Consider the following 22,727-nt stretch of genomic DNA (forward strand, 5'->3'; position numbering starts at 1 on the left):
GTATCTCTGGTTTGGTTTGTACAGAGTAGCTCACATCCCGTGTGCCTGAAGAAGAGGGCCTGTGAGTGTTCGCAGCTCCGATGGTTAGAGTGCTCTTGCTTTTTACATTGAACATAGTTGCCCACCTTTTAGGAAAAATGCTAGAGTGTTTGAGAGGCAAACTGGGAGCCCACTTGCCTTTGCATAAAAACTTCCCACAGTTGAGGTGCTGACAGCGGGGATACTTCTGAGCTGAGTGGCCAGGCAGAATCTGGCAACAGCTGCAGACAGAGGAGCAAACCAATTGCTGGGGTGAATGCCCATGAGGCTTCTCCTGGTTGGACATGGTTGAACCGGGCCCTGAAGCACAGTGCGTCCAGGGCTGGGTTTCATTCTGATGCTGAGCTGGTGTTCTAGGGCACTGATACTCAAACTTCGCTGTGCACTTCAATCACCTGGGGTTCTTGTTAAGTGCAGATTCTGACTGAGACGTTTGTATCAGGGCCCGAGAGTCTGAATTTCCAACAAGCTCCTGAAAGATGCAGATGCTGTAATGCTGACATCGGTGACACCTGGGAACTTTAATCCACTGCGTGTTCGGAAATGTGTGAAGGTGGAGTTGGAGTTTGTTTTAAATAGGTAGTTCTGGTATGTACCTGGGAATCTTAGGAAGTGAAACCTATAACCTTCAAAAGTAATGCAATTAGTGGGCCCAGTATGTGCCTGAAATTTTCCTCTGGCCAGTGAACAACCTCCTCACCTACAAGGTTTATGAAGACCCTCCCCCGTGGCTCCCCCAGGTCAGGGAATTCCTCTCAGTGCACAGATCATGGTGGTTGGTCATCCCTGTCACACTGTGAACCCCTGTGACACAGTGACTGGGTTTCAATGTCCTCTGTTGTCCTCCTGCTCTGTGGCTCAGAGCTCAGTATTTGTTGCCTGACAAAACATATCTGATTTCCCTTCTCTTGTGGGTAATGAACACCAGCCCGTTACTAGGTGTTCAGTGGCGTAGCCCACTCAGACATGTCTTAAAAATGAGATAGAGGAGCCACTGCAGGGGAGACATCATTTGACTTCCATTTTACGAAGCTTTCCCTGGTGGCTGTGTTGAGAAGGGAGTGTAGGAGGACAAGAATGAAACAGACATGAACGCTGGTGGCTTGGGCTAGAGCGTCCACAGTGGAAGAGATGAGAAATGGGTGGGTTCTTGATATACTGTGCAGGCAGAGTCGGCAGGAGTTGCTGACAGATGGGATGTGAGGTGTGAGAGAAAGAGTGGAATCAAGGATGACTCTGAGGCTTTTGGCCTGAGCGACTAGAAGCACTGAGCTGCCCTCGGTTGAACTAGGGAAAGACATGGGTGAAGCAGGCACAGGCGGGCGAGGCTCAGGAACTCAGCTTTGGACATGTTAACTTTGAGAAACTCTACTTGCGACGTCCAAGTGGAGAGAGATGTCGAGTAGGCAGATGGTTATAAGTATGGGGTTTGGGAGTTTCAAACTGGACATAATGCCTTTGGGAGTCACCAGCACGTAAAAGGCCTTTAAGTCTCAAGATTGGATGAGATCGTCAAGAGAGTGAGTTCAGGCAGAGAAGAGGACCAAGGATTGAGCTCTGGGATGCTCCAAAGTTAACCGGTTAGGTGGAAAAGGAGGAACCAGCAAAGGAGATTAGGGAGGCAGAAGCAGGTGAAGAAAGTTTAACAAGGAAGAGGGACTGATCAACTGTGTCAATGCTGCAAGAGGTCAAACATGAGAATGCGAACCAACCACTGAAGTTAGCATGATGGAAGCCGCTGGAAACCTTGAAAAGTGTGGTAGTAGAATGATGGGGGAAAGCCTCTTTGGAACAGTTTAAAGAGAAACAAATGAGAGGCATTCGTCACAGTAAGTATAGGTCATTCTTTTAAGATAGCTTCCTGCAAAAGACAGCAGAGAAGCAAGGCATGGTATCTGGCAGAAGACGTGGGTCAAAGGAAGGTTTTGTTCTTATTTTAAGATGGGGAGGTTCCAGTAGAGAGAGTCCTGATGATACAGAAGAGAGAGACGGCTTGACCAAGTACTCACCAGGTCTAATCAATAAAAAAATGAAATCGCATTGTACAAAAGACTGTAATCCTGTGGATGGGGCAGGGGCAGTTTCCAGGAAAAGCAACATCAGGCAACCCAACAGGTGTCCTTTATGGCCCTATCTGGGTAGCTCAGTTTGACAGAGTGTCATCCCAGTAGGCCAAGGTTGCGGGTTTGGTCCCTTGTCGGGACACACACAAGAATCAACCAATGAATGCATAAATATTGGGTTGGCCAAAAAGTCCGTTATGTTTTTTCCATACAATGCCTCTAGTAGCACTTAGTTGTCTTTAACTTCATTCAAAACAATTTTGTTAGACTGCATTGTGACAGCCGTCATATCAGTGTGCATTTAAAAACATCAAAATTGGTGAGTTTTTGTGTAGCCACTTTACTATTGAAGATGGAAGAAAATATGCCACATTTTAGGCATATTGTGCTTTATTATTTCAAGAAAGGTAAAAACCAACTGAAATGAGAAAAAAGATTTGTGCAGTGTATGGAGAAGGTGCTGTGACTAATCAAACATGTCAAAAGTGGTTTGCAAAGTTCTTGGTACTACTGACATTTTGGCCAAATAATTCTTTGCTGTGGGGCTGTCTTATGCATTGGAAGATGTTTAGCAGCTCCCCTGGCCTCCACCCACCGGAAGTCAATAGCGGGAGATAGCCGACATACTCAAAATATCCAAATCAATGAAGTTATTGGTGAAAATGAAAAAAATTGTCTTTTATTTCATGGAAAAAAAGTAACGGACTTTTTTGCCAACCCAATAAATGGAGCAGCAAATCAATGTCTCTCTCTCTCCCCCCACCCCCACCTCCCTAAAAGTCAGTAAGTTACAAAAATATTTACATTAAAAAAAGCAAACCTAAGAGCACCATTTTTAGGCTCCTTACCCTGAGCTCACATGCCTAGCTGCAGCCCTCAGCCTGCTAAGGAGGGGCACACTCCTGCCCCACCCACAGGCAGGGCAGCTGAACTTTAAAGCAGGGAACTTGCTCAAAGGCACAGAGAGGCTGGTGTTAGAGCTCAAATCCAGGGCTGCCAAACATCAGGAGGCTGTGTGCCCACACACTGCTGCACTCACCCGCCTTCCTCTTCTGGCTTCTTGCAGGAAGGAGACACTTCGCCTGGCCCCCAGTGGTCTCCTTACTGCAGGTTCGCCTGTAAGAGATGGGTATCCTGAGCCAGACACTGGCAACTCACAATGTCCCCAGCAAAACTTGAGGAATATTGGAATAAGAGGAACTAAGACAGACAGGTGTTCCTCTTCTTTTCTTTATTAATGAGCTGAGATACACAAAGACTTAATAAAAAGTTACATAAAAGGCTCAAGCATCACTGAGATCTTCAGGCATCACTCGCGTTTCACGACAATGGCCACCTGTTACTACTGTGTAACAGAAGCTGGGCGCTCACAGGCGCTCTGTTATTCAAGTATCTTCCCTTCTAAGTAAACCCGACATGGAATTTCTAATCCAATGGGCTGCCAATGGAGGAAGCCTGTCTATGGCTCTGGATTTCCTGTAACACATGAAGGGCCTCTGAGTTAGAGCTGCCAGGTGTTAGTGGGTCACATCTGGCAAAGTGAGACAGGCCACACTGGGCCACCAGGCACTCTCCACAGCAAGTGCCATAGGAAGGTGGGAGGCAAAGTCCTAAGAAAAACCATCTAAACTTCCCCTGTGTGGCAAAGTGCAGAGGAAGTTAGTGGCCATACCCCCAGGCCGTGGGGATGGGGAGGATGGCTAGGATTACCTGCTGGGGAGAAAATGAGCCCTTGAAGGGGGAGGGTGTCAGAATTTTTGAAGGAAATATGAGAGCACACAGTGCAAAGGCATGGGGCGATGGGATTTCAGGAAGGGTGAGCTCCAGGGGATGTACCATTCAGGAGTCTGGAAAAACAGTGGGAACACTGGGATGTCATAAAAGACACAAGTCCCATTGGGCTCCTCAGTCATGGAGTAGCATGGCCAGCTACTTCCCAGACTGACCCTGCCAGGTGACCATGGAGAAACTGTACCAGGATGCCCCAGGGCACACTCCACTCTGGCATATCTGGAAGGCTTCACTGCCACAAGGGCCCACGATTCTCTAAAACACAAAGAACTATCTTTTAAAAGTGTTATTCACCCATCTCACCTATGAGGAAAACGAGGTCATAGGAGATGAAGGCTGACCATTGGTTCAACAGCAGAGGCTGCAGAAGACCACCCCTTCTTCACCAGTTTCTCTCTAGGGCACTGCGGAGTTCAGCTGTGGGCTGAGGGCAGGATGATGCCCTGCAAGATGGGGCTGGGGGAGGGGCAGGTGCACTGTCCCTGTTGGGCGGGGCTGGGGTGGGGGACCAGAAGTAGCTGGAACCCCACTTGCCTGGTTACCTTCCTGGCTAAGGGCTTCATTCTATGTCAGCTGATCTGCTTCTAAGACTCTCTGTGTAGTGTTCAGGGAGTTGCGGGCTCCACGGCAGGCAGGGTGTGCTGGTGGTGGCCCGTGCCCCGGAGATGTTTTCCAACAGTGGACACTGCCCTGTGTGCGGGGCTTCTGGTCCCATCCCACCACTGCCTGGATGCAAAGCACCTCCATCCTGACTCCCTCCCTCCTGCCCCGCCTCTGCCTCACCTCCAGTTCGCAGCTGCCGTCAAACTGCACACTGGCTGCTGGCTCAGAGGAGCATCAGGGTTGGAAAGAGCCTTGTCCTGCTCATGTTTAAAATGCCCCTTAATGAACATTGTAGGATCTAGGGAAGCTGTGAGGTGCCTGATCTGGAATGTTCTTTGTTATCCTTTCTTTTAAGATAACAGAAAAAGAGGCCATTTACACAAACAAAGAAGTTTGATTTCCAGCAAAAGTCTCAATGATTTCGTTCTGCAGCAGAATCGCTCTTGGGCTGGCCGCACAGTGCTGGTGATCATGCCGAGTTAGCAACTCAACACACTTTCGAAACTGGAGAGGGACCCAGGTGTCCCGAAGTCCAGCTGGGCACTCACTTTCCCCAGGGTCCTTTCTCCAAACAGTGGCCAGGCCACCTGCTAGGGCTGTTCTAGTTTGCCTAGTGACCTGATATGTAACATTTAGGAAATCAGGTTTATTAGCTGTGCTGCCTGATCTTCTGACCTCCTTTCAGGGGTGGACTCCTGTTCTGCTGTCCCTCCACCCCCACTGTGGCCCCCACTTCCAGTCTTTGGCTCTCACCAGCAGCACCTGAGGGGGAGGTGGACATCATCAGGGAGCTGGGTGACTGTACCCTTGTAGAAACATGTGTATGAGAGCGATATCATCACCTCAACCTTCCTTTCTCCTCCGATCATATATTATAGTTGAGATCCAAGGGGATAATAAAAGCAGGTGCCAAAAAGGCAACTTGATGCTCAGTTTGCGAAGGCTTAAAGGGGGCTGTTATTTACTGGGTGTAAGAAGTGGTCGTCAGTTGATCAGAGGGAAAATGATTTCAGTCTTAGTGCTGTTTCAGAAAGAACAGTATTGATCACTTCTGGGTAAGAGTCAGCACGAACCAGAACTTCCTGGATGGCGCCCACGTCAGCCCACTCTGACGTGGAGAAGCGCGCGGGCCTGTGTCAGTGGGTTGGTGTCGGAGCGGCGCCAGGCAGTACGGGCCAGTCGAGGAAGCCCTATCACCAGCCGGGAAGAATAGAAGTGAACCCACACTGACTGGAACAGAAAGGAACATATGTGCAGATCTGCTCACTGTAGTTTATACATTTCCAGGATGACAACGCCCCCTTTGGAACCGACATGCTCGTGCCAGCCTCTCCCCTCAGCAAAATAAGGTTGGTTCCTAACGTCTGCAGTAAAGCCCTCCAGGTAAACACATCTCTCATCTCTCCAGCTTATAGGCCATGAGTAGGGTCTGCTTCTCCCGAGGCCTCCAGCTTCAGCCTCCCTTCACTTCCAGTCTCGCAGTCACTGCACTTTCATACTGAGCTGAGTTTTGGCACTGCTGGGAAAACTCAGTTTAAAAAACAACAACAAAACCACAGTATTCCAGACGGGTTGTCAGAGAGATCTGCTGAAGACTCGAAACTTCACCAGGCAGTGGGCACAGACCCCCTTGATACAATAATAATCACTAAAATAATTTAAAAATCTACAAAAGACACCCAATCTCAGACACCGTGGACTGGAGACAAGGGGGGAGTTGGGACATGGCTTGTTTTGCACCCTGTACGTGGTGGATAAATGCTTCCACCTCAAACCAGCACTACGTAGTTCAAAAAACAGCACAGCCACCAAGAGGTGGGGAGGAATCGGGCTGAATCAGGATGAGGGGCTCAGGTGCTGCTTCTGTGTAGCGGCGCTTCCCTGTGTCTTGGGAGACACAGGAAGGCCTGTGCCCTTTTGGTGAAGCCAAACCCAATTTCCTCCCTGCCCACCCTCCCTCTCTCCCTTCCTGTGCCAAGTCCTTGGGTCAAGGGTCATGGTTAGAAATGGTTTTCAGTGAGGTTAGGCAGTAGAGGGGTCCCGAGGCCTGGCCAGTGCACAGTCACTGTGCCCAGGGCCTCGGGCCCATCACAATATCACACACTGAAGTTTGTGGGAGCCAGTGGCCCGGTCTCCCCGCCATTTGGTCTTCTTCTTCTTCTTCTGGCTTTTTTCCGGAATCTGTTGCCTTTTGAAACAGTGAAGGGCAAAAAATCAAAGTCAGAATGGGCTTCACTTCTCCCTGTCCCTTTCCTCCCATGGCCGTGGGTCTGTGGGGCTGGGGGCACAGGACGGCAGGATGGAGGGGCTGCCTCAGGCCGATGTGCAGGACCCAGGGGGGTGTGGTGGGGAGGAGGCTTGGGGGACAGAGGTGCTGCTGTTCTAGGTGCTGGAGGAGGGCAAGGCCTGAGCAGCGTCTCTGAGGCAAGGGAAGTGGGGAGGGGGAGAGGGCAAAACCTGTCATCCTCCTGGAGAGAAGCCCCGCCATCACTGTGTGGCCACACTGCTCTGAATCGAGCTCTATGTTACGTGCTACGTAGTGTTGACCTGCATGTCCATGTTTCGTGTTTTAAATAAAATGGCAGGTCGACCGAGCACAAAAGCTTTGTATGTGTTTTCTGTTCATTTTTCCCATGCCTTGGAACTAGTGGTCTGTAACCAAGACTTCACCACCTCCTAGTGACAGCGCGTCCTGAATGGAGGCAAAGTGCCCAGGAGAAAAATCATCTCAAGAGTGCGTAAGATGAAGGCTGCAACGTCTCACTCCTGCTGGGAGGCCGGGGAGCGCGTGGGTGTCTGTGCGTGTTTAATGTGCTGGGGGCTGCGGGGTGGCAGGACGGGAAGGACACTGTTGGGGCCCTGCATGGGGTTTCACAACAACCAGCCGAAGGCAACACGCTGAATGCGTGGTGTTTGAGGACCACTGGTTAGGCTGCTCTGTACGTGCAGATTTTGGAAATGGGAAAGGTGGGTGATGGGGAGAGCAGCTGGGAGGCTGTTTCAGTCACCTGAGCGTGAGGCAACTGAACCCTGACTATGCAGAGGGCTGTAGGAGAGACCGTTGACTGGGACTGTGATGCTTGAAGACGGACTGTGTGTGGGGTCTGGAAAGGGACACACACTCAACCCCTCTGCGACCTGGGCCAGAGAATCGGAATGTGGCTCGTTCAGGTGAAAGGTCAAAGGGCAGCTGTGGGGCTGGGGCACATGGCGGCAGGACAGAGGGGCTGCCTCACAGCCAACGTGAAGGATGGGGGGGGGCCAGGGAGGAGACTGAGCTGCTGCCTTGGGCAGAAGGCACTTCCCTTTGGTTGGTGATGGGCTTCCCTCACAGGTAGTCGGGTGGGCAAAGGTAGGTGGGAAGAGGGGAGGCATGAAGAAATAAATGGAGGTACAAGAAATCTAAAAATAGGCCCTAAAATGCCCAGTCTAGGCCTTGGATCAGGAACCTTGTTCCTCCAGCCCTCCTGGTGCCCACCTTGCGGCACACAGAGGCCCCATTTCTAGGGAGGCGTGTGGTACTCACCTAATTACTCTAACCAGGTCATGGAAGGCTTTGTCCACGTTGAGTGGTGGATCCTTGGCACTGGTTTCTATGTACGAAATCTGGAAGGCAAAGCTCACTTTTGGTAAAAGTGGCACTGAGATCCATAAAGATTTGTTCCCTAAAAACACGAGTTCTCAGACGTCCTGAGGAACTGAACGCTTTTAAAGGCCCCACAGAACCCTGGCTCCAGCAACCCCAAGGCCCCTTGGTGACTTCTCACCAAGGCTGGAAAGTTTTACTGACAGTTTTTTCAAGTCCCTCTTGTGCTCCCACCACAGAGACATTTAATAGCTCCCTAAAAATAGAATTAAAATGATCTTTTTATATACTTGAAGACTAAAGACTTTCATTTGTCAAACTAAAATATGTTCTGATTCCCCTCATTCTTCTCTCTGAGGTCTATTTCTCTACCTCGGGGGGACTTCTGTCCCTCTTCCCAGGCCTCCAGAGGAGACTCGGTGGGAACAGCTGGGGCAAGGCTGTGCCACGGCCAGGATGCTGAACCCTGGTGACCGCTGGCCGGTCTGTGCCTCCTACCCTGACCAGGCTGCCCAACCCAGCTTGTCTGCAGCCCCGAGCTCCAAGCTCAGCCTCGGTTACTGAAGGCTTGTGTCTGCACGTTTGATGCACAGTAATCAGCACCGGGCTGAAAGGCAGCCGCACGTTGGGAGATATGGCCAGTGTGACCCTGCAGAACGAGTCGTGAGGGCCATGTCCACACCATGCCTGGCAGAGGGATGAGAACAAAGGCCCCGTGAGGTCAGGACACAGTCCTGAGCACTCGTCCTCACCCATAACAGGGACCCCATAAAATCAGGAAGGGCTCACCCCCATTGCCCCATGAGAGAAGAGCACTCGGGGGTCACACAGCATGCCCGGGCCTCCCCACATGAGATGGAGGTGAGCCAAGTGTGCCTGGACTGAAGGACTTTGGGATTTTTCCTAATTTTCCCCTCATTACGAAATTAAGGCATTTCATTATAACACATTTGAAAAAGAGAAGCACAGTAAATAGAATAAAAATGACCAGCACTTTAAACACAGGGTGGGGCAGATAAGTGTTACTTTAGAGGAGTATTTGTGAACACGTCCTACACGTCCTACTGGCTCTTTCCAGCAGTCATCACGGTGAGAGGTCAGACACCGGGTGCAGCAGCAGGAGGAGGGGCCTGTGGTAGCCGCTGGGATGGACTCGAAGGTCAGAGCACAAAGGGCAGGGCTCCCCTAGGAAACACTCATCTGACTAATACTTGAGCCGCTGATAAGCCAGAAAGGAGACTGCCCTCCCCCGCAGGCTGCAGGACTTAAGGATGTTCTTTGCGATGGCTGTGGGCTGTTTGGCTTCCCAGGTAGGGCTCAGCATCCCTGACCTCCCTTAGTCCTTATCTTAACCATCTGAGGTGAGCAAGTGTCTCCATTTTGCAGTTGGGAAAACTGAGCCTAAAGTGGTGACATACCTGCCCCAGGCCACATTGTGGAGACTCAAGGTTTGAACCAGGTTCATGTTCCACTTCCCACCTGGCCTCTCCAGGTGGGGATACTGAGGTCACCTTTGGAGCTTCTTCCACATGTGGTAGGTGTGCCAGTACACCTGGTGACAGAGTCCTATGTGACCTCGAGAGGCCAGGGCAATGCTCTTCCCTGTGCACACGGAGAGGGGAAGCGGAACGGCACCTGCAGCCGGGGCTGGGACCTACCTGGCGCCCCTGCATGTCCTATAGTTCTGCCAGCTCCGTAAGCCCCAGATTCCAGAGCCTCACATCACAGCTGTCTGTCCCACCGCATCACTCAGAAGTACATGAGCTGTAGTACCCCCAGGTCCCCAGACACCCCCTCCCCTTTCTTTCTGGGGGTCCTGCCTCTACCACTGAAGAAACGCTGATGTGTATTAGCTGGCTCTTAGAACTCTAGGATTTTGGTAGCACCAAGACTAAGCCAAGGGAAGCCCTGCAGTGAACAGTAGTACCATTGGACTCCACTAAAGGACTAGGAAATGCCTCCTTCCTTCCTGCACTGGGTGGGGCCACCTGCCTTGGTCAGCTGAAGAAAAACTGGTTTTATGAGCTCTAAGATTTGCATGTTGTCGATAGTAGCTTGCAGAGTATTTGGCCAAATGATAAATGAGGCAGCAGCATTGATTTTAGAAGCATCGGCTGAGAGACGAGTTGGGAGACCTGGGTTCGGGGTCGGGGTGGGGGTACTACTCACCAGTGTGAGGCCCCTGGAAGCCACTTAACCTCCTGGGTCTCCTTCACTTTGATTTGCAGAACGGGGCTGGTGCTGCCCCCTTGCAGCGCCCTGTTCCCCACCCCACACCCAGGGCTGCTGGGAGGAACACAGAAGGGGTCTGTGAAAGGCCTTAGCAAACCCTATTCAGGTCACTGTGTGAAGCTCAAGTGGGAATGGCTCCTTAGGCCTCTCTGTCCAGGATGTTGGGCCAGTGGAGGGGGCCTGAGTCTAATGCTAAATCAGTAAGTGGTCAGTTTCCAAGCCTCATCTAGAGACTTCTGAGCTGCACCCTTCCTGGTTGGTCGTCTCTTGTCTCGAGGCAGGGACTTTGCCTGGCTCCATGCCATGGCATTCTGGTCCTCGCACATCACCGAGCGCTCAGTCCCTCCTGCCACTTCCTTCCCGCTCCCCATGTCACAGACACTGAGTGTCCCAGCCTCAGTCCCAGGCTCCCCCACTGTGTGCAGCCACTCCTGTGGGTGCTGACTTATCTCCATGCTGCTGACTGCCCAGCTTTACCTCCAGGCCGGCATATCTGACTGCTGTCTTGGCATCTCCGCTGGATTATTCCCTGGCTGCTCGCACTAACGAGAGCTAACACCAAGCTCCTCGTCTCCGCCGGCCCGGTTACTGCAACTCTAGTTTTCTGAAAGTGACTCATGCCCCACATCTTGGAGTCATCCTTGATTCCTTTCCTCCTCTCTCACCCCCAGCCAATCTGTGAACAAACTCTGATGGGTCTCTTAGAATTGCACTCAGAATGCAACCATTTCTTGCCTTTGTGAGTGCCACGCAGGCCCACGTCAGCCTACACCCGGGTTATGGCAGCCCCTGACTGGTGCCCTGCTCCCACCATGTCCCCACAGACCACTCTCCACGTGGCCACGAGAGCAAGGCTCTTCAGCCATGCGTCAGACCGCATCACTCTTCACCAAGACCCTCCACAGGATTCCCCCTCACTCCCAGTGAAAGTCCAGAAGCCTTAAACCACCTCCCTGACTGCATGCCTGCTACCCACCCCTCCCATTCCTGCTCCAGCTACATGGGCCTCCTTGCTATTCCCCACACTCCTGCCTCAGGGCCTCTGCACTGAGTATGCCCTTGCTGGAACATTCTTTCCCCTGATACCCACAGGGCTTATTTCCTCGCTGACACACAGCCTTCCCAGCAAGGCCTTCCCTGACCACCCTATGAGGGGAAGCACCCCCTCCACCCCACAGTCCCAACCCTCTTCTCTGATTACCCTTTTCTCACAGCACATGTCACCTCTGACACACTGTAACTTGCTTTGCTTATTGTCTGTTCCTGCCACTAGAAGGAAAGGAGTTGTGTTTCCCAGGGCCTAGGAGTGTTGAATGAACATGTGAATAAACGCAGAAGGCAGGGATGAGCAGGACGACCTCTCGGTGAGCCCCCTTCCTCTACTCACAGAGCCAGGCCCACTGGGCAGAGGGCAGGGCCACCTGGCAGCCTTCCTGGCAGGCACAGCGGACTTCCACATAACTGACCAGTGAGGCCAGGGGCATGGGCTGTGCCGATGTGGGCAGAGGTGGGAAGTCCAGTGACCCTACCCAGCACCATCCAGATGGCAAAGGGGCATCACAGCGAACTAAAAACAGAACCAATGTTTTTAGAATCAAGGCTGCTGACGCTGTGTGGCCTGGGAAAACCTCAGGTTGAGTACTTGTAAGGTGGAAGCAATCAAATCTACCTCAGTGTGTGGTTGTGAGGAGCGCCCCCCGGCACAACGCCTGGCACAGAGCGGGGCTTCGTGAGTGGCAGCTGATCTGAGAATTCTGAGCATAATTAGGCAGCTGGCTCAGAGAAGGGACAGAGTCAACTCCTCTGCACAGCCCACAGACCAATCCGCTGCGTCAGGGGCCAGGAGGGGGCTTGCACGCCAGTCTGCAGCCCACTGTGCAGGTTCCTGCTCCACACATTAGAGCCTCTAATGACTGACAAGAGGGTGCTTTCTCCTGGTCTGTTGTTGCGTTTCACAAAATACCCCACATCGCGTGTGTCCACTACGCCTTTCTGTGGAACGCAGCCCACCATGTACGAGGCTTGAGTTTTCACACAGACAGGACTGCAGGAGTGATGGGGTGTTGACTTCCATACATCCCCTGTCACCCCCTCAGTACACACACAAACACACACGCACACAAAACTTACATTGTGTTTGGTCGCCATTTCCTTTCCTTGCTCCCTGGTGATTTTCCTCAAATGCATCAAATCGACCTTGTTGGCCACAAGAATCATGGGGAATGACTCCCTGGGAAACAAAGGATCAGCAGCTCGTGAGTTTTCGCGGCCCCCACCCTGAGTGAGGGTGGTGCAGCCAGATCTCCAGCATCACACAGCACACAGCGGCGGCCTTTTCAGTGGCCTGGGGCTGACTTGAGTCCTTTCTTTGACTTTCCAGGAAGGGAAAGAGGCCTGAAGGCTGCTGGCTGTCTTGGTTGAAAGGCTTAGGACTGTTGCAAGATGAGCAAGAGGCCCCTCAGGGAAGCCCCTGGCTCAGAACTGTCAGCGAGGGCACTGAGGGGCTGCTGGGCCAGGAGCGAGGCTCCCAGACCTGCTCCCCTCCATCTCTCGGTCACCGTCATGCACCAACCATGTGGGGCTGCTGTGGCCATCAGTAATGGCCCGTGAAGAGCACCAGGGCCAGGGGCTGTCACACAGCTGGCACTCAATGAATGGCAGCTGCAACCAGGATGACTCTCAGGAAAGGAAGGGTGGGATCAAGGGACACGTCTACCCTGAAGACTCCCCCTGACATATGTGGCCCAACTGCTGTCCAAAGTGAATAAAATGCCAGTCCAGCAGCAGCTGCGTCAGCACTGGCTATTTTCATTAAGAAAATTATAATTGGACAAGTGAAATGGTATTTTATCATTTTCCCTTGCTTGCATTTCTTTGGTTAGCTAGAAGGTTAAATACCGTATTTTTCAGACTATAAGATGCACTTTCCCCCAAAAAAATTTGGGAGGAAAAGGGGGGTGCATCTTATAGTCCGAATGTAGCTTACATTTACATTGGTGAAATATTATGTTATTTATGTTATTAAATATTTTACCACATTTTTTTGCTTCAAAATTTTTTTTTCCTGTTTTCCTCCTCTAAAACGTAGGTGTGTCTTATGGTCCGAAAAGTACAGTAGTTATGTACATCTCAGTCATTTATATTTTCTCCTTCGAGATTCCTACAGTCAGGGGCTGAACACACATTTCTCTTCTAGAGTTTTGTGTGAGTGTGAGAGTGTATGTGGGTGTGCATGTATGAAGGAGAGAGAATTGTGTGTTCCTTTACCTTGTAAAGTTATTAACACTTTGCCTTTGAAGTAGGTGTTAACTGAATTTTTGAAATTTACTGAGATTTGCTCAGTTTGCCCTTTTTACTTTCTTTACATTGCCTCTTTAAGATACAATTAACTGAAAGAAAAAAACACAATCAGGCTTAAAAGACTCCAAATTATTTAACTACTCCATATAATGCTAAGAAAAAAAATAAGCCTTTAATTAGGAGCTCACATTCAAATGCGATTTAACCAATTATAATGTATACTGGAGGAAAAAATCCTCATTTTTTCTTTGTAGTAAAAAATTGGTTAAATTGGAACTGAAAAACAGATGTTTCTTATGACCCCTTAATTCATTGGTGGGACTGTTTAGGAGGGATGGGAGGGGATGACCCCTCGAAGCCCTGGAAGCAGTTTGATCCTGTAGAAAGAACTAGCATAGGAGTCGGGGGGACCAAGGTCTGAAGTCAGCTCTGCCCCTCCATGCCTCAGCTTTCAGCTTTCACCTGAAAACCTGAGAGAGAGAGCCAGAGCCAGAGCCAGCCAGACAGACAGAACCTGCTCTGAGCCAGGAGCCGGGGAGCCTGGCCCAGCTGTGCTCACCTGTCCTTGACACGCAGGATGAGCTGGTGGAAGCGGTCCACGTGCTCGAAGCTGGCCTTGTCTGTGACGGAGTAGACGATGAGGAAGCCGTCCCCTGTGCGCATGTACTGCTCCCGCATGGCACTGAACTCCTCCTGCCCAGCTGTGTCCAGAACTAGGGTGGGAGGGGGCCAGTCAGGGCTGTCACCAGCCACTCTGGAGCCCCCCGTGGCCTGCAGACCCCCACACCGCTGCTCCATTTCCTAACATGGGGATCGTCAGGGCTGTTCTGAGTTAATGAACTAAGGCCCTCAGAGCCATGCCTGGCACAAAGACACCCTGCAAGGGTGTCTGCTGGGAGCCTGTTATATCTGCCTGGGGCCCTCTCCCCATGTCTGGGCCTGGGACTCCTTCCCCCAAACCCTCCTTCTTTCCACTCCCCTTGCCTTGGCAGCTGACTCTGACACACAGCATTTTGCTATCTGAGGCCCCATGACTCTCCCCGCCTCTGTACAGACCCTTCTTGGCACTGTTCTTGCTACCTGTTTAATGGGCCCCCTGCTTGACCGTCAGCATCCAGAGGCAGGGACCTGGTTGTGTGGGTCACCCATCTACTCGGGTGGCGCCTGGCACAAACAGTACCCAAACGGCAGCTGAATGAATAAGTGAATGAATGTGAAGTCTATCCAATTTTGATCATCCGCGTATTCATTCATTTAAGAAATATTTGAGAGCCTACTATGTGCTGGGCAATGTTGTAGTCACTATCGATATGGGGTAAATGAAGCAAAATCCTTGCCCCCAGCTCACTCTACTCTCTGACCAGACCGAACTCTCTCTCTCCCCGGAGGCAGTGGAGCAGCTGGTCACAGGTAACAATTACTTATGATCTAGTAGGGAGACAGACAAACAAATGAATAAATAATACGATTCCCAGTGGAGATGACTACCTACTCTAAAGAACACTATGGCTGCTTGGAGGTAACTGGCAGAAGTGGGTATCATTTTGATAGGGAAGCAGGGTATCTGGCAGGAGATGATATTTGAGCAGTGACTAAGTGGTGGCAGGCAGAGGGCCAAGTGGCCTTGGGCATTCCAGGCAGGAGAAACACAGGGAGGAGGTGCGCCAGGGCAAGCCTGATGGCCTGGGGAGTGGGGCGGTGGGGGGGAGGTCTGGGGGCCTGCTGCACCAGGGTAAGGCCTACGTCATTCTAAGCAAGACAGGGGCCCCTGGAGAGTCTGGGCTGAAGAGTCACATGATCTGAAAGACATTTGAAAAGCTTACCCTGGATGCTGGGCAAGCGCAGACGAGGAGTGGAAGCAGAGACATGAGTTAGGAGGTGGTTAGTGCATAACCCAGGCAAGAGAGGGTGACAGGGGTCGGGGGGTGGATGCTGTGAGAAGTGCCCCGATTCAGGTCATTTTCTAAGACAGAGCCAGGGCTTTCCAGAGGGACTGTGGGGATGTAGGGGGTGACAGAGAACATCACTGGGGACAAGGGCTGTCTGGGCCTGAGCCAAGTAAATGGTGCCATCAGATGCTGTGATCGGGAAGCCTGGGTGAAAACAGGGTGTGAGAGGCTCAGTTCTCGACATAGCCTTGTTCTCCTCACGTAATAAATGAGGGGCCGGGCCCCTGAACTTCAGGTCCTTCGAGTTCTGACACACTGGAATTATTTGATCTGGATTTAAAATGAAGGGGCTCGGAAAACAGTATCTACGGCTGAGGACCAGTAGGGGAGACCGAGGCAGTTTCCTCAATACTTCCCAGGGAGGGGCAGGAAGACTACATGTTTACCTGGAGGGAGCGAAGCCTTTTTTCTAAATAAACCCCACTCAGAACTGCCAACAGAGGAAGTGGCATGGATTTGGCTGAAGGGGGGATGGGAAGACCTGTGTTGAACAGCAGAAGATATTAAGGTAATATTGTAATTAATATACTCATAGATTTTGAGTGTGTACATGATCTAAAACAAAATCCAAAGACCTAGGATATTTAAAAATACAATTATTCAGAATGAAAAAAAAGCCTCGGTAGGAAGCTGAAAATCAAAATGAACCCTCTGGAAAGAAAAAATAGCCACTTCAGACATCAGAGGTCTTAAAAATTATATTACACATGCTTTCTAAAAGAATCCTTGGAGGATATACTCCAGCAAAGTGATAAATGAATCCATGAAAAAGGAAGATGAGTATTGTAAATAATGATAAGCAAATGCGAAATATAAGCTTTAAGTCTAAATAAGTATGTTACAAAGTTTGAAGAAAATGAATGAGTTTAGAAATAACATCCATGATGATCCGTAAGTGAGGATGGGGGCTGAGAACACGTAAATCGCCGCCGCAGTTCTCGCCGCGTTTGGGTTACATCCCAATGGTGATAGAAAATGTGAGTATACACACACACGTGTGTGTGTACATATGCATGTGTGTATATCTACACATGTGTATGGGTGCGTGTATAGAACAACCACGAGGACAGAAGTAAAATTCAGAACTTCCAAATAATTAGAAAGGAAGACGGAACAAAGGAACTGGGACCAACCCAACAAAAGGCAATGATAAACTAACCAAACATACAAAAGTTAAAACAATAAATGTGAAATAAGATGGCAGAAATAAATCTAACTATAGCTAATGAGTATAAATGAAAACGGGTTAAGTTCACCTGTGAAAATAAGATATTTTGTATCTGAGCTCAGAGTTTTTTTGGGGGGTTTTGCTCTTGTTTTTTTTTAGGTTACACATATAAGTGAGATCATATGGTATTTGTCTTTATCTGATTTATTTCACTTAGCATAATGCTCTCAAGATCTAACTACGTAGTTGCCAATGACAAGATTTCATTCTTTTTATGGCTGAATAATATTCCATTATGTATATGCATATGGAATAAACACTTAGGCCGTTGCCATATGTTGACTATTGTAAATAATGCTGCAATAAATGTGGCATGTATCTTTTTGAATTAGTGTTTTCATTTTTTTCGGGTACATACCCAGAGGTGGAATTTCTGGACATGGTATTTCTATTTTTAATTTCTTAAGGAACCTCTCTACTGCTTTCCATAGTGGCTGTACCAGTTTACATTCCAGTTTACATGCGACAGTGTACCAAGTTTCCCCCTTTCTCCACATTCTTGCCAGCATTTCTTATTTCTTGTCTTTATGATAATAACCATTCTAACAGATAGGTGATATCTCGTTGTGGTTCCAATTTTAATTCCCTGGTAACTAGTGATGTTGAGCACCTTCCCCTGTACCTGTTGGCCTTCTGTATGTCTACTTTGGGAAAATGTCTATTCAGATTCCTCTGCCCATTTTATAACTGGACTCTTTTCTTTTTTTTTTTGCTATTGAATTGTATGAGTCCCTATACACTTGCAAACACTTTCTCCCATTACTGTCTCATTTTGTTGTTGGTTTCTTCTGCTGGGCAGAAGCTTTTTAGTTTGATGTAGTCCCATGTGTTTATTTTGGCTTTTGTTGCCTTTGCTTTCGGTGTCAAATCCTAAACCATCTCCAAGACCGAAGTCAGGAGCTCATAGGTACACGGAACAAATTGGTGGTCAACAGGGGCAGGGAGGAGAGGCAGGGAGAGAGGGGTGAGCAAAATGGATGAAGGTGGTTTAAAGATACAAATTTCTAGTTATAAAATAAATAAACCATGGCTATAATTTAAAGCATGGTGACTACAGTAAAAAAAAATGCTGTATTGTACCTTCAAAAGTTGCTAAGAGAGTAGATCTTATAAGTTCTCATCACAAGAAAATTTTTTTCTTAGTATGTATAATGACAGGTGTCAATTAGATTCAGTGTGGCGATCATTTTGCAATATATACAAATACCTACTCATTACATTGTACACCTGAAACTAATATAATGTTATGTGTCAATTATACCTCAAAAGAGCAGATAATTAATACAAAATCCATTTGTCTACTACTACAAATATATGTGTAAAATAAAATGACACAGAAAGATAAAAAAATGAAAGAATATGCCAGCCACGTGCATCCACAAACAGAATTCAGAGCCAAAGCAATAAACAGGGCAAACCAGGGTATTTATAATGGGAAAACCATGAAGTACCAAAATCACAGATCTAAGCATCTAATAATGTTGCCTAAAATATAAATAAGTATATATGTATGTATCTATATATGTATATATGTGCACACATACTTATTTATACATATGATTCTTAAAAACAGGAATTGGCAGATTCCATAATCATTGTGGGAGAATTGAACAGACTTCCCTTTGAGATAGACAGACAATTGGACAAGACGCAGAGAGAACTTCACACTCAAACAGGAAATAAGCATTTTTAAATACCCATGAAATCATCACAAAATTGGCCATATGTTAGGCTATAAATAAAAAATGTCAACAAATTCCAGAAAGCAGACATCATATAAGCCATCTTTTGCCTATAATGCAATAAGATCAGAAATTAACAGAAACATGAGCATAAAGGAATCTACACACTTGAAAAATTTGAAAGCTATCCCACTCTAGAACTCTCCAGTTAAAGGGAGAGCCAATTAGAAACGCACACCAATCAACAGTAACGAAACCTCTGGTGTGAGGCCACAGTGACACTCAGAGGAAAAATATAGCTTTAAATCGCTTTTGAAAACAAGAAAGACTGAAAATTAAGCAAGCATTTAAATCAAGAGTCTAGAACAGGAAAAATAAATATAACCAAAGAAATAAGAAATCATCGCTAAAAGTAGAAACTAGGAAAATGGGAGAAAGGAAAAAGTACTGATATCGACAAATAAAAAGCTTATTCCTTGAAAGGACCAATAAAAAAAAACCTCTACGAAGTCTTATCAAAGAAAAAAAGACAAACATTTGGAATTATAAAAGGCCAATGATTATTAGTATAGATATATATTTAATTATGAGAGAAACTATGTGCAATTTTATAGCAATACATTTTTGATTCTTGATGAAACAGATCATTTAAGAAAATATAAAGAAGCACAATTGGTTCAAAAATATATAAAAGTTGAATAGGCCAATAATTATCGATGAAATCGATGAAATAAAATCCACCCCATGAAGGGCACCCCAAGAAAGCTATTCTTGTAATCTACAGATCGCACCAGAGCACGGAAAACACAGAAACTTTCTAACTCATTGTCAGAGCCCAGCGTAACCCTAACAAACTCGGCAGCAAGAGCACGTGGGTCTGTGGCACCTGCCCGGCCGCCCACTGCAGGGAAGGGAAGCAACCCGCATGGGAGCCCTGGGAGGTAGACTCCGTCACCCACTGGTCAATTCTTTTCTTTTCTTTTTTTTAAAGATTTTATTTATTTATTTTCATTTTAAGCATGCTTGTTTAAGGGTTTGGAACTTTAATGTCACCTCTTTAAATGTACATGCCAGGATCGACATTCATCCTGCAGCTCTCTTTTAAACAGCAATGGCATTGAGGTACAATTCATATGTAAATCTCCTACAGCCTACAATAGTACCCCAGTGGTTTTTCATTGACAGCGTTGTGCGGCCTTCACCGCAACTGGTTTTAGAACACATTTGTCACCCCGGAGGGAAACCCTGTATCCATGGGCGCACATTCTCCATTTCCTCCTGACACCATCTTCCCTCCCCGCCTCCCCAAAACCTGGGCACCTACTCATATGCCTTCTTTTCTCTAGAAGTGCCTGATCTGGACATTATATAAATGAAATCGTACAATATGTGGTCTTTGGGGACTGGCTTCTTTCGCTTCGCCTCGTGTTTTCAAGGTTCATTCATGTTGCATGCATCAGTCCTTTATTCCTCTGTATTACTGAGTAACATCCCACCGCACGGATACGCGGCATCTGCTTATCGATTCATCAGTTGAGTTTGAGTTGTTTCCACTGTTTCCCTCACACGGGTCATGCTGTTTCTTGAATATTTGTGTACAAGTTTTTGTGTGGGCATTCATTTCTTTTTGGATATATGCCTGGGAGTTGATTTGCTGGTCATATGGTAATTATATTTAATCTTTTGAGGAACTGACAAAGTATTTTCCAAAGTGGCGGCACCATTTTACAATTTATGAGCGTTCCAATTTCTCCACTTCCTCATTAGCCCTTGCTATCTGTTTTTGATTACAATCATCCCAGCGGCTGCGAACTGGTGTCTCGTGGTGGTTTTGGTTTGCCTCTCCCTGACAGCTAATGATGGTGAGCGTCTCTTCATGCATGTTGGCCGCTTGCACATATTTTCTGGAGAAATATTTATTCATATCGTTTGCCCATTTTTAAATTGGGTTTTTGTATCTTTATTATTAGTTGAAGGAGTTCTTTAGGTATACTAGATACAAGTGCTTTTCTTATCAGATACATGGTTTCCAGTTTTTTTTCTTCCATTCTGTGGGTTGTATCTTCACTTTATGGTGTCCTTTGAAACACAAAAGTCTTTAATTTTCATGAAGTCCCATTTATTTATTTATTTTTAGAGGGGGGAGGGAGGGAGGGAGAGAAACATTGAAGTGTGAGAGAAACATCAATCCATTGCCTCTCACAAGCCCCCTACTGGGGATCTGGCCTGCAACCCAGGCGAGTGCCCTGACTGGGAATCCAAATAGCAACCTCTGGGTTTGCAGGCTGACACTCAATCCACTGAGCCACACCAGCCAGGGCGCCAATTATTTTCTAAGTGCCTACTCTGTGCCAACCGCTCTGCATGGTACTTTGAGAGGCTAAAGACTAAGATGCATCTGGCTATCAAGATACTTAGAGGCCAGCTGGAGTGAAGAAAAATAATAATATGAAACAGAAATTGGTACATACTATGGGAGATCTAGGGAAGGGTGGAGGGGCGGTCTCTTCAGCTTGGAAGGCTAATGGAAGGTTTTAGCAAAGAGGAGACATTTCATCCTGACCTTGAAGGAAGAACATGAAAAGATGGGGCCTGGGGAAAGGTCTTCTGGGCAGAGAAAGAGCATGAGCAAGGGCCTGGAGGCTGGGAAAGAGAGCAGCGAGGAGGCTGGGTGCTGGGGTAACAAGGTTTGGGAGGGGGAACAGGAGGCTGAAAAAGAAGACAGAGACACCATAGGCTGGGGACCTTGGGTGCTAAACTAATACGTTTGAACTGTGTGGGCACTGGGGAGCTACTGAAGGTTCAGAGAGGGAAGGGATATAATCAGAGTTTGGCAGTCAAAGCAGGACGGTTCTGTAGGCAGGAAGGCCCTGGAGGCAGGGGTGTTTGAGTCGAAGAGAAAAGAACAAATGGGGCACACCAAGGACACAGAACACAGGAAATGGTGGGGGGCTGCGGGGAGAGAGGAGAGTTGAGGGCACCTGGAAATTCCAAACCTTGGGCCCCAGGAGGGCATGTTCAACCAGGGAGGAGGAGGTGGGGGCTGAGCTGGGCCCAGTCTGGGGTGAGGTCCCATCCCTTGTCCCCTCCCCAAACATACACCTGGAAATGCCTGGCCACCGGCCCCTTGTCAGCAGCCTTGCCTCCAAGACTTCCTGGGGGAGGCTGAAGGTAGTGGGCAGCTGTGCTCTTAGGAAACAATTCTGCCTGTACTCCCCCTGCCTGCTGTCAGGAAGGTGGGAGGACTTCCGAGACAGAAAGCATTAGTCACGGTTGGACAGGAGGTGTTCTGCCTCTGTGTGTGTGTGTGTGTGTGTGTGTGTGTGTGTGTGTGTGTGTGAGAGAGAGAGAGAGAGAGAGAGAGAGAGAGAAAGCGCGAGCATGTGTGTAAGACAGGCAGCCGGGCTGGGGAAGCGAGTAACAGAGATTCTGGAGACAGAGGGTCAGCACTGTGCTCCTCCGTCTGGCCTGCCCCAGTACTCCCACCTGAAGGCTGATGGGGCAGCAGTGTTGCTGAGGGAGATTGAAATAGAAACCCTGGGGCTGCTCTTGTATCTCTTAGATTTCAGGAGCCCAGCTCCACATGCTGGTGTGATGCATAGGGCCCCAGGCAGGCGGCTGGCCAGCAAGGAGAGGTCACCAGCCTGAGTCTTTGCTGAGCCCTCCTCCCCTCCCCCACTTCTCTCTCTCCCTCCCTTTCCTCCTCCACTGCCCTCCTTCTCCAAGACTACTACAGGCAGGCAAATCCTGGCATGGGGTCTAGGGTATCTGACCTTGGCCTACAGCCCAGGGTACAGTTTAAGCTCTTTGGCTAAAAGTAGGTCCATCCACCATATTCCTACTGGCAGCAAGCACGGTGCCAGGGGCCTTAGACACACACGCCCTCTCAATCCTCCTTGCAGCCTTGGAAAGAAGGTGTTATTGGCCTCTAGTTCAGGTGAGGAAACTGAGGCTCAGGGAGTTAAAGGGATCTGTTTAAGGCCGTATGCTGGGAAGGGGGCCACTCCCGCATCCCCAAGGCCCAGTTGCCCCAGCTGGTTCAGCCTTTCTTCTCCAAACAGAGGGCGTGGGTGTGGCCCCCCAGAACCAGCCAGGCTGCATCCTGATTCCAAGCTTTTGTCCAAGCCATGACCTCCAACTACAGGGCCTCTCCACGGGCTCTCCCAATGCCCTCGAGCCGGCCACAGTCCATCTCCCCTCCTGAGCGCTGGGCCTCTGACCTCTGTCACTGAAGCCTTCTTACTGTGTGTGCCA

The 22,727-nt window shown here is 48.8% G+C and overlaps 1 protein-coding gene across 6 annotated transcripts in view; it reads right to left on the reverse strand.

Moving 5' to 3' along the window:
• Positions 1–3,324: 3,324 nt before the first annotated feature.
• MRAS (muscle RAS oncogene homolog) overlaps positions 3,325–22,727 on the reverse strand; it is a 57,890-nt gene continuing 38,487 nt past the window's right edge. For all 6 annotated transcript variants that reach the window (XM_045200099.2, XM_045200096.2, XM_045200095.2 and 3 more), the window contains 4 exons: positions 14,174–14,327; positions 12,445–12,544; positions 8,023–8,102; positions 3,325–6,684 (listed from right to left, as the gene is read on the reverse strand). In XM_045200099.2, coding sequence (XP_045056034.1) covers positions 6,585–6,684; positions 8,023–8,102; positions 12,445–12,544; positions 14,174–14,327 — 434 coding nt within the window. In that variant the 3' untranslated portion in view covers positions 3,325–6,584. The remainder of the gene's footprint in view (positions 6,685–8,022; positions 8,103–12,444; positions 12,545–14,173; positions 14,328–22,727) is intronic.

This window comes from Desmodus rotundus, chromosome 8 (genome assembly GCF_022682495.2).
Source record: "Desmodus rotundus isolate HL8 chromosome 8, HLdesRot8A.1, whole genome shotgun sequence".
NCBI classification, from domain to species: Eukaryota; Metazoa; Chordata; class Mammalia; order Chiroptera; family Phyllostomidae; genus Desmodus; species Desmodus rotundus.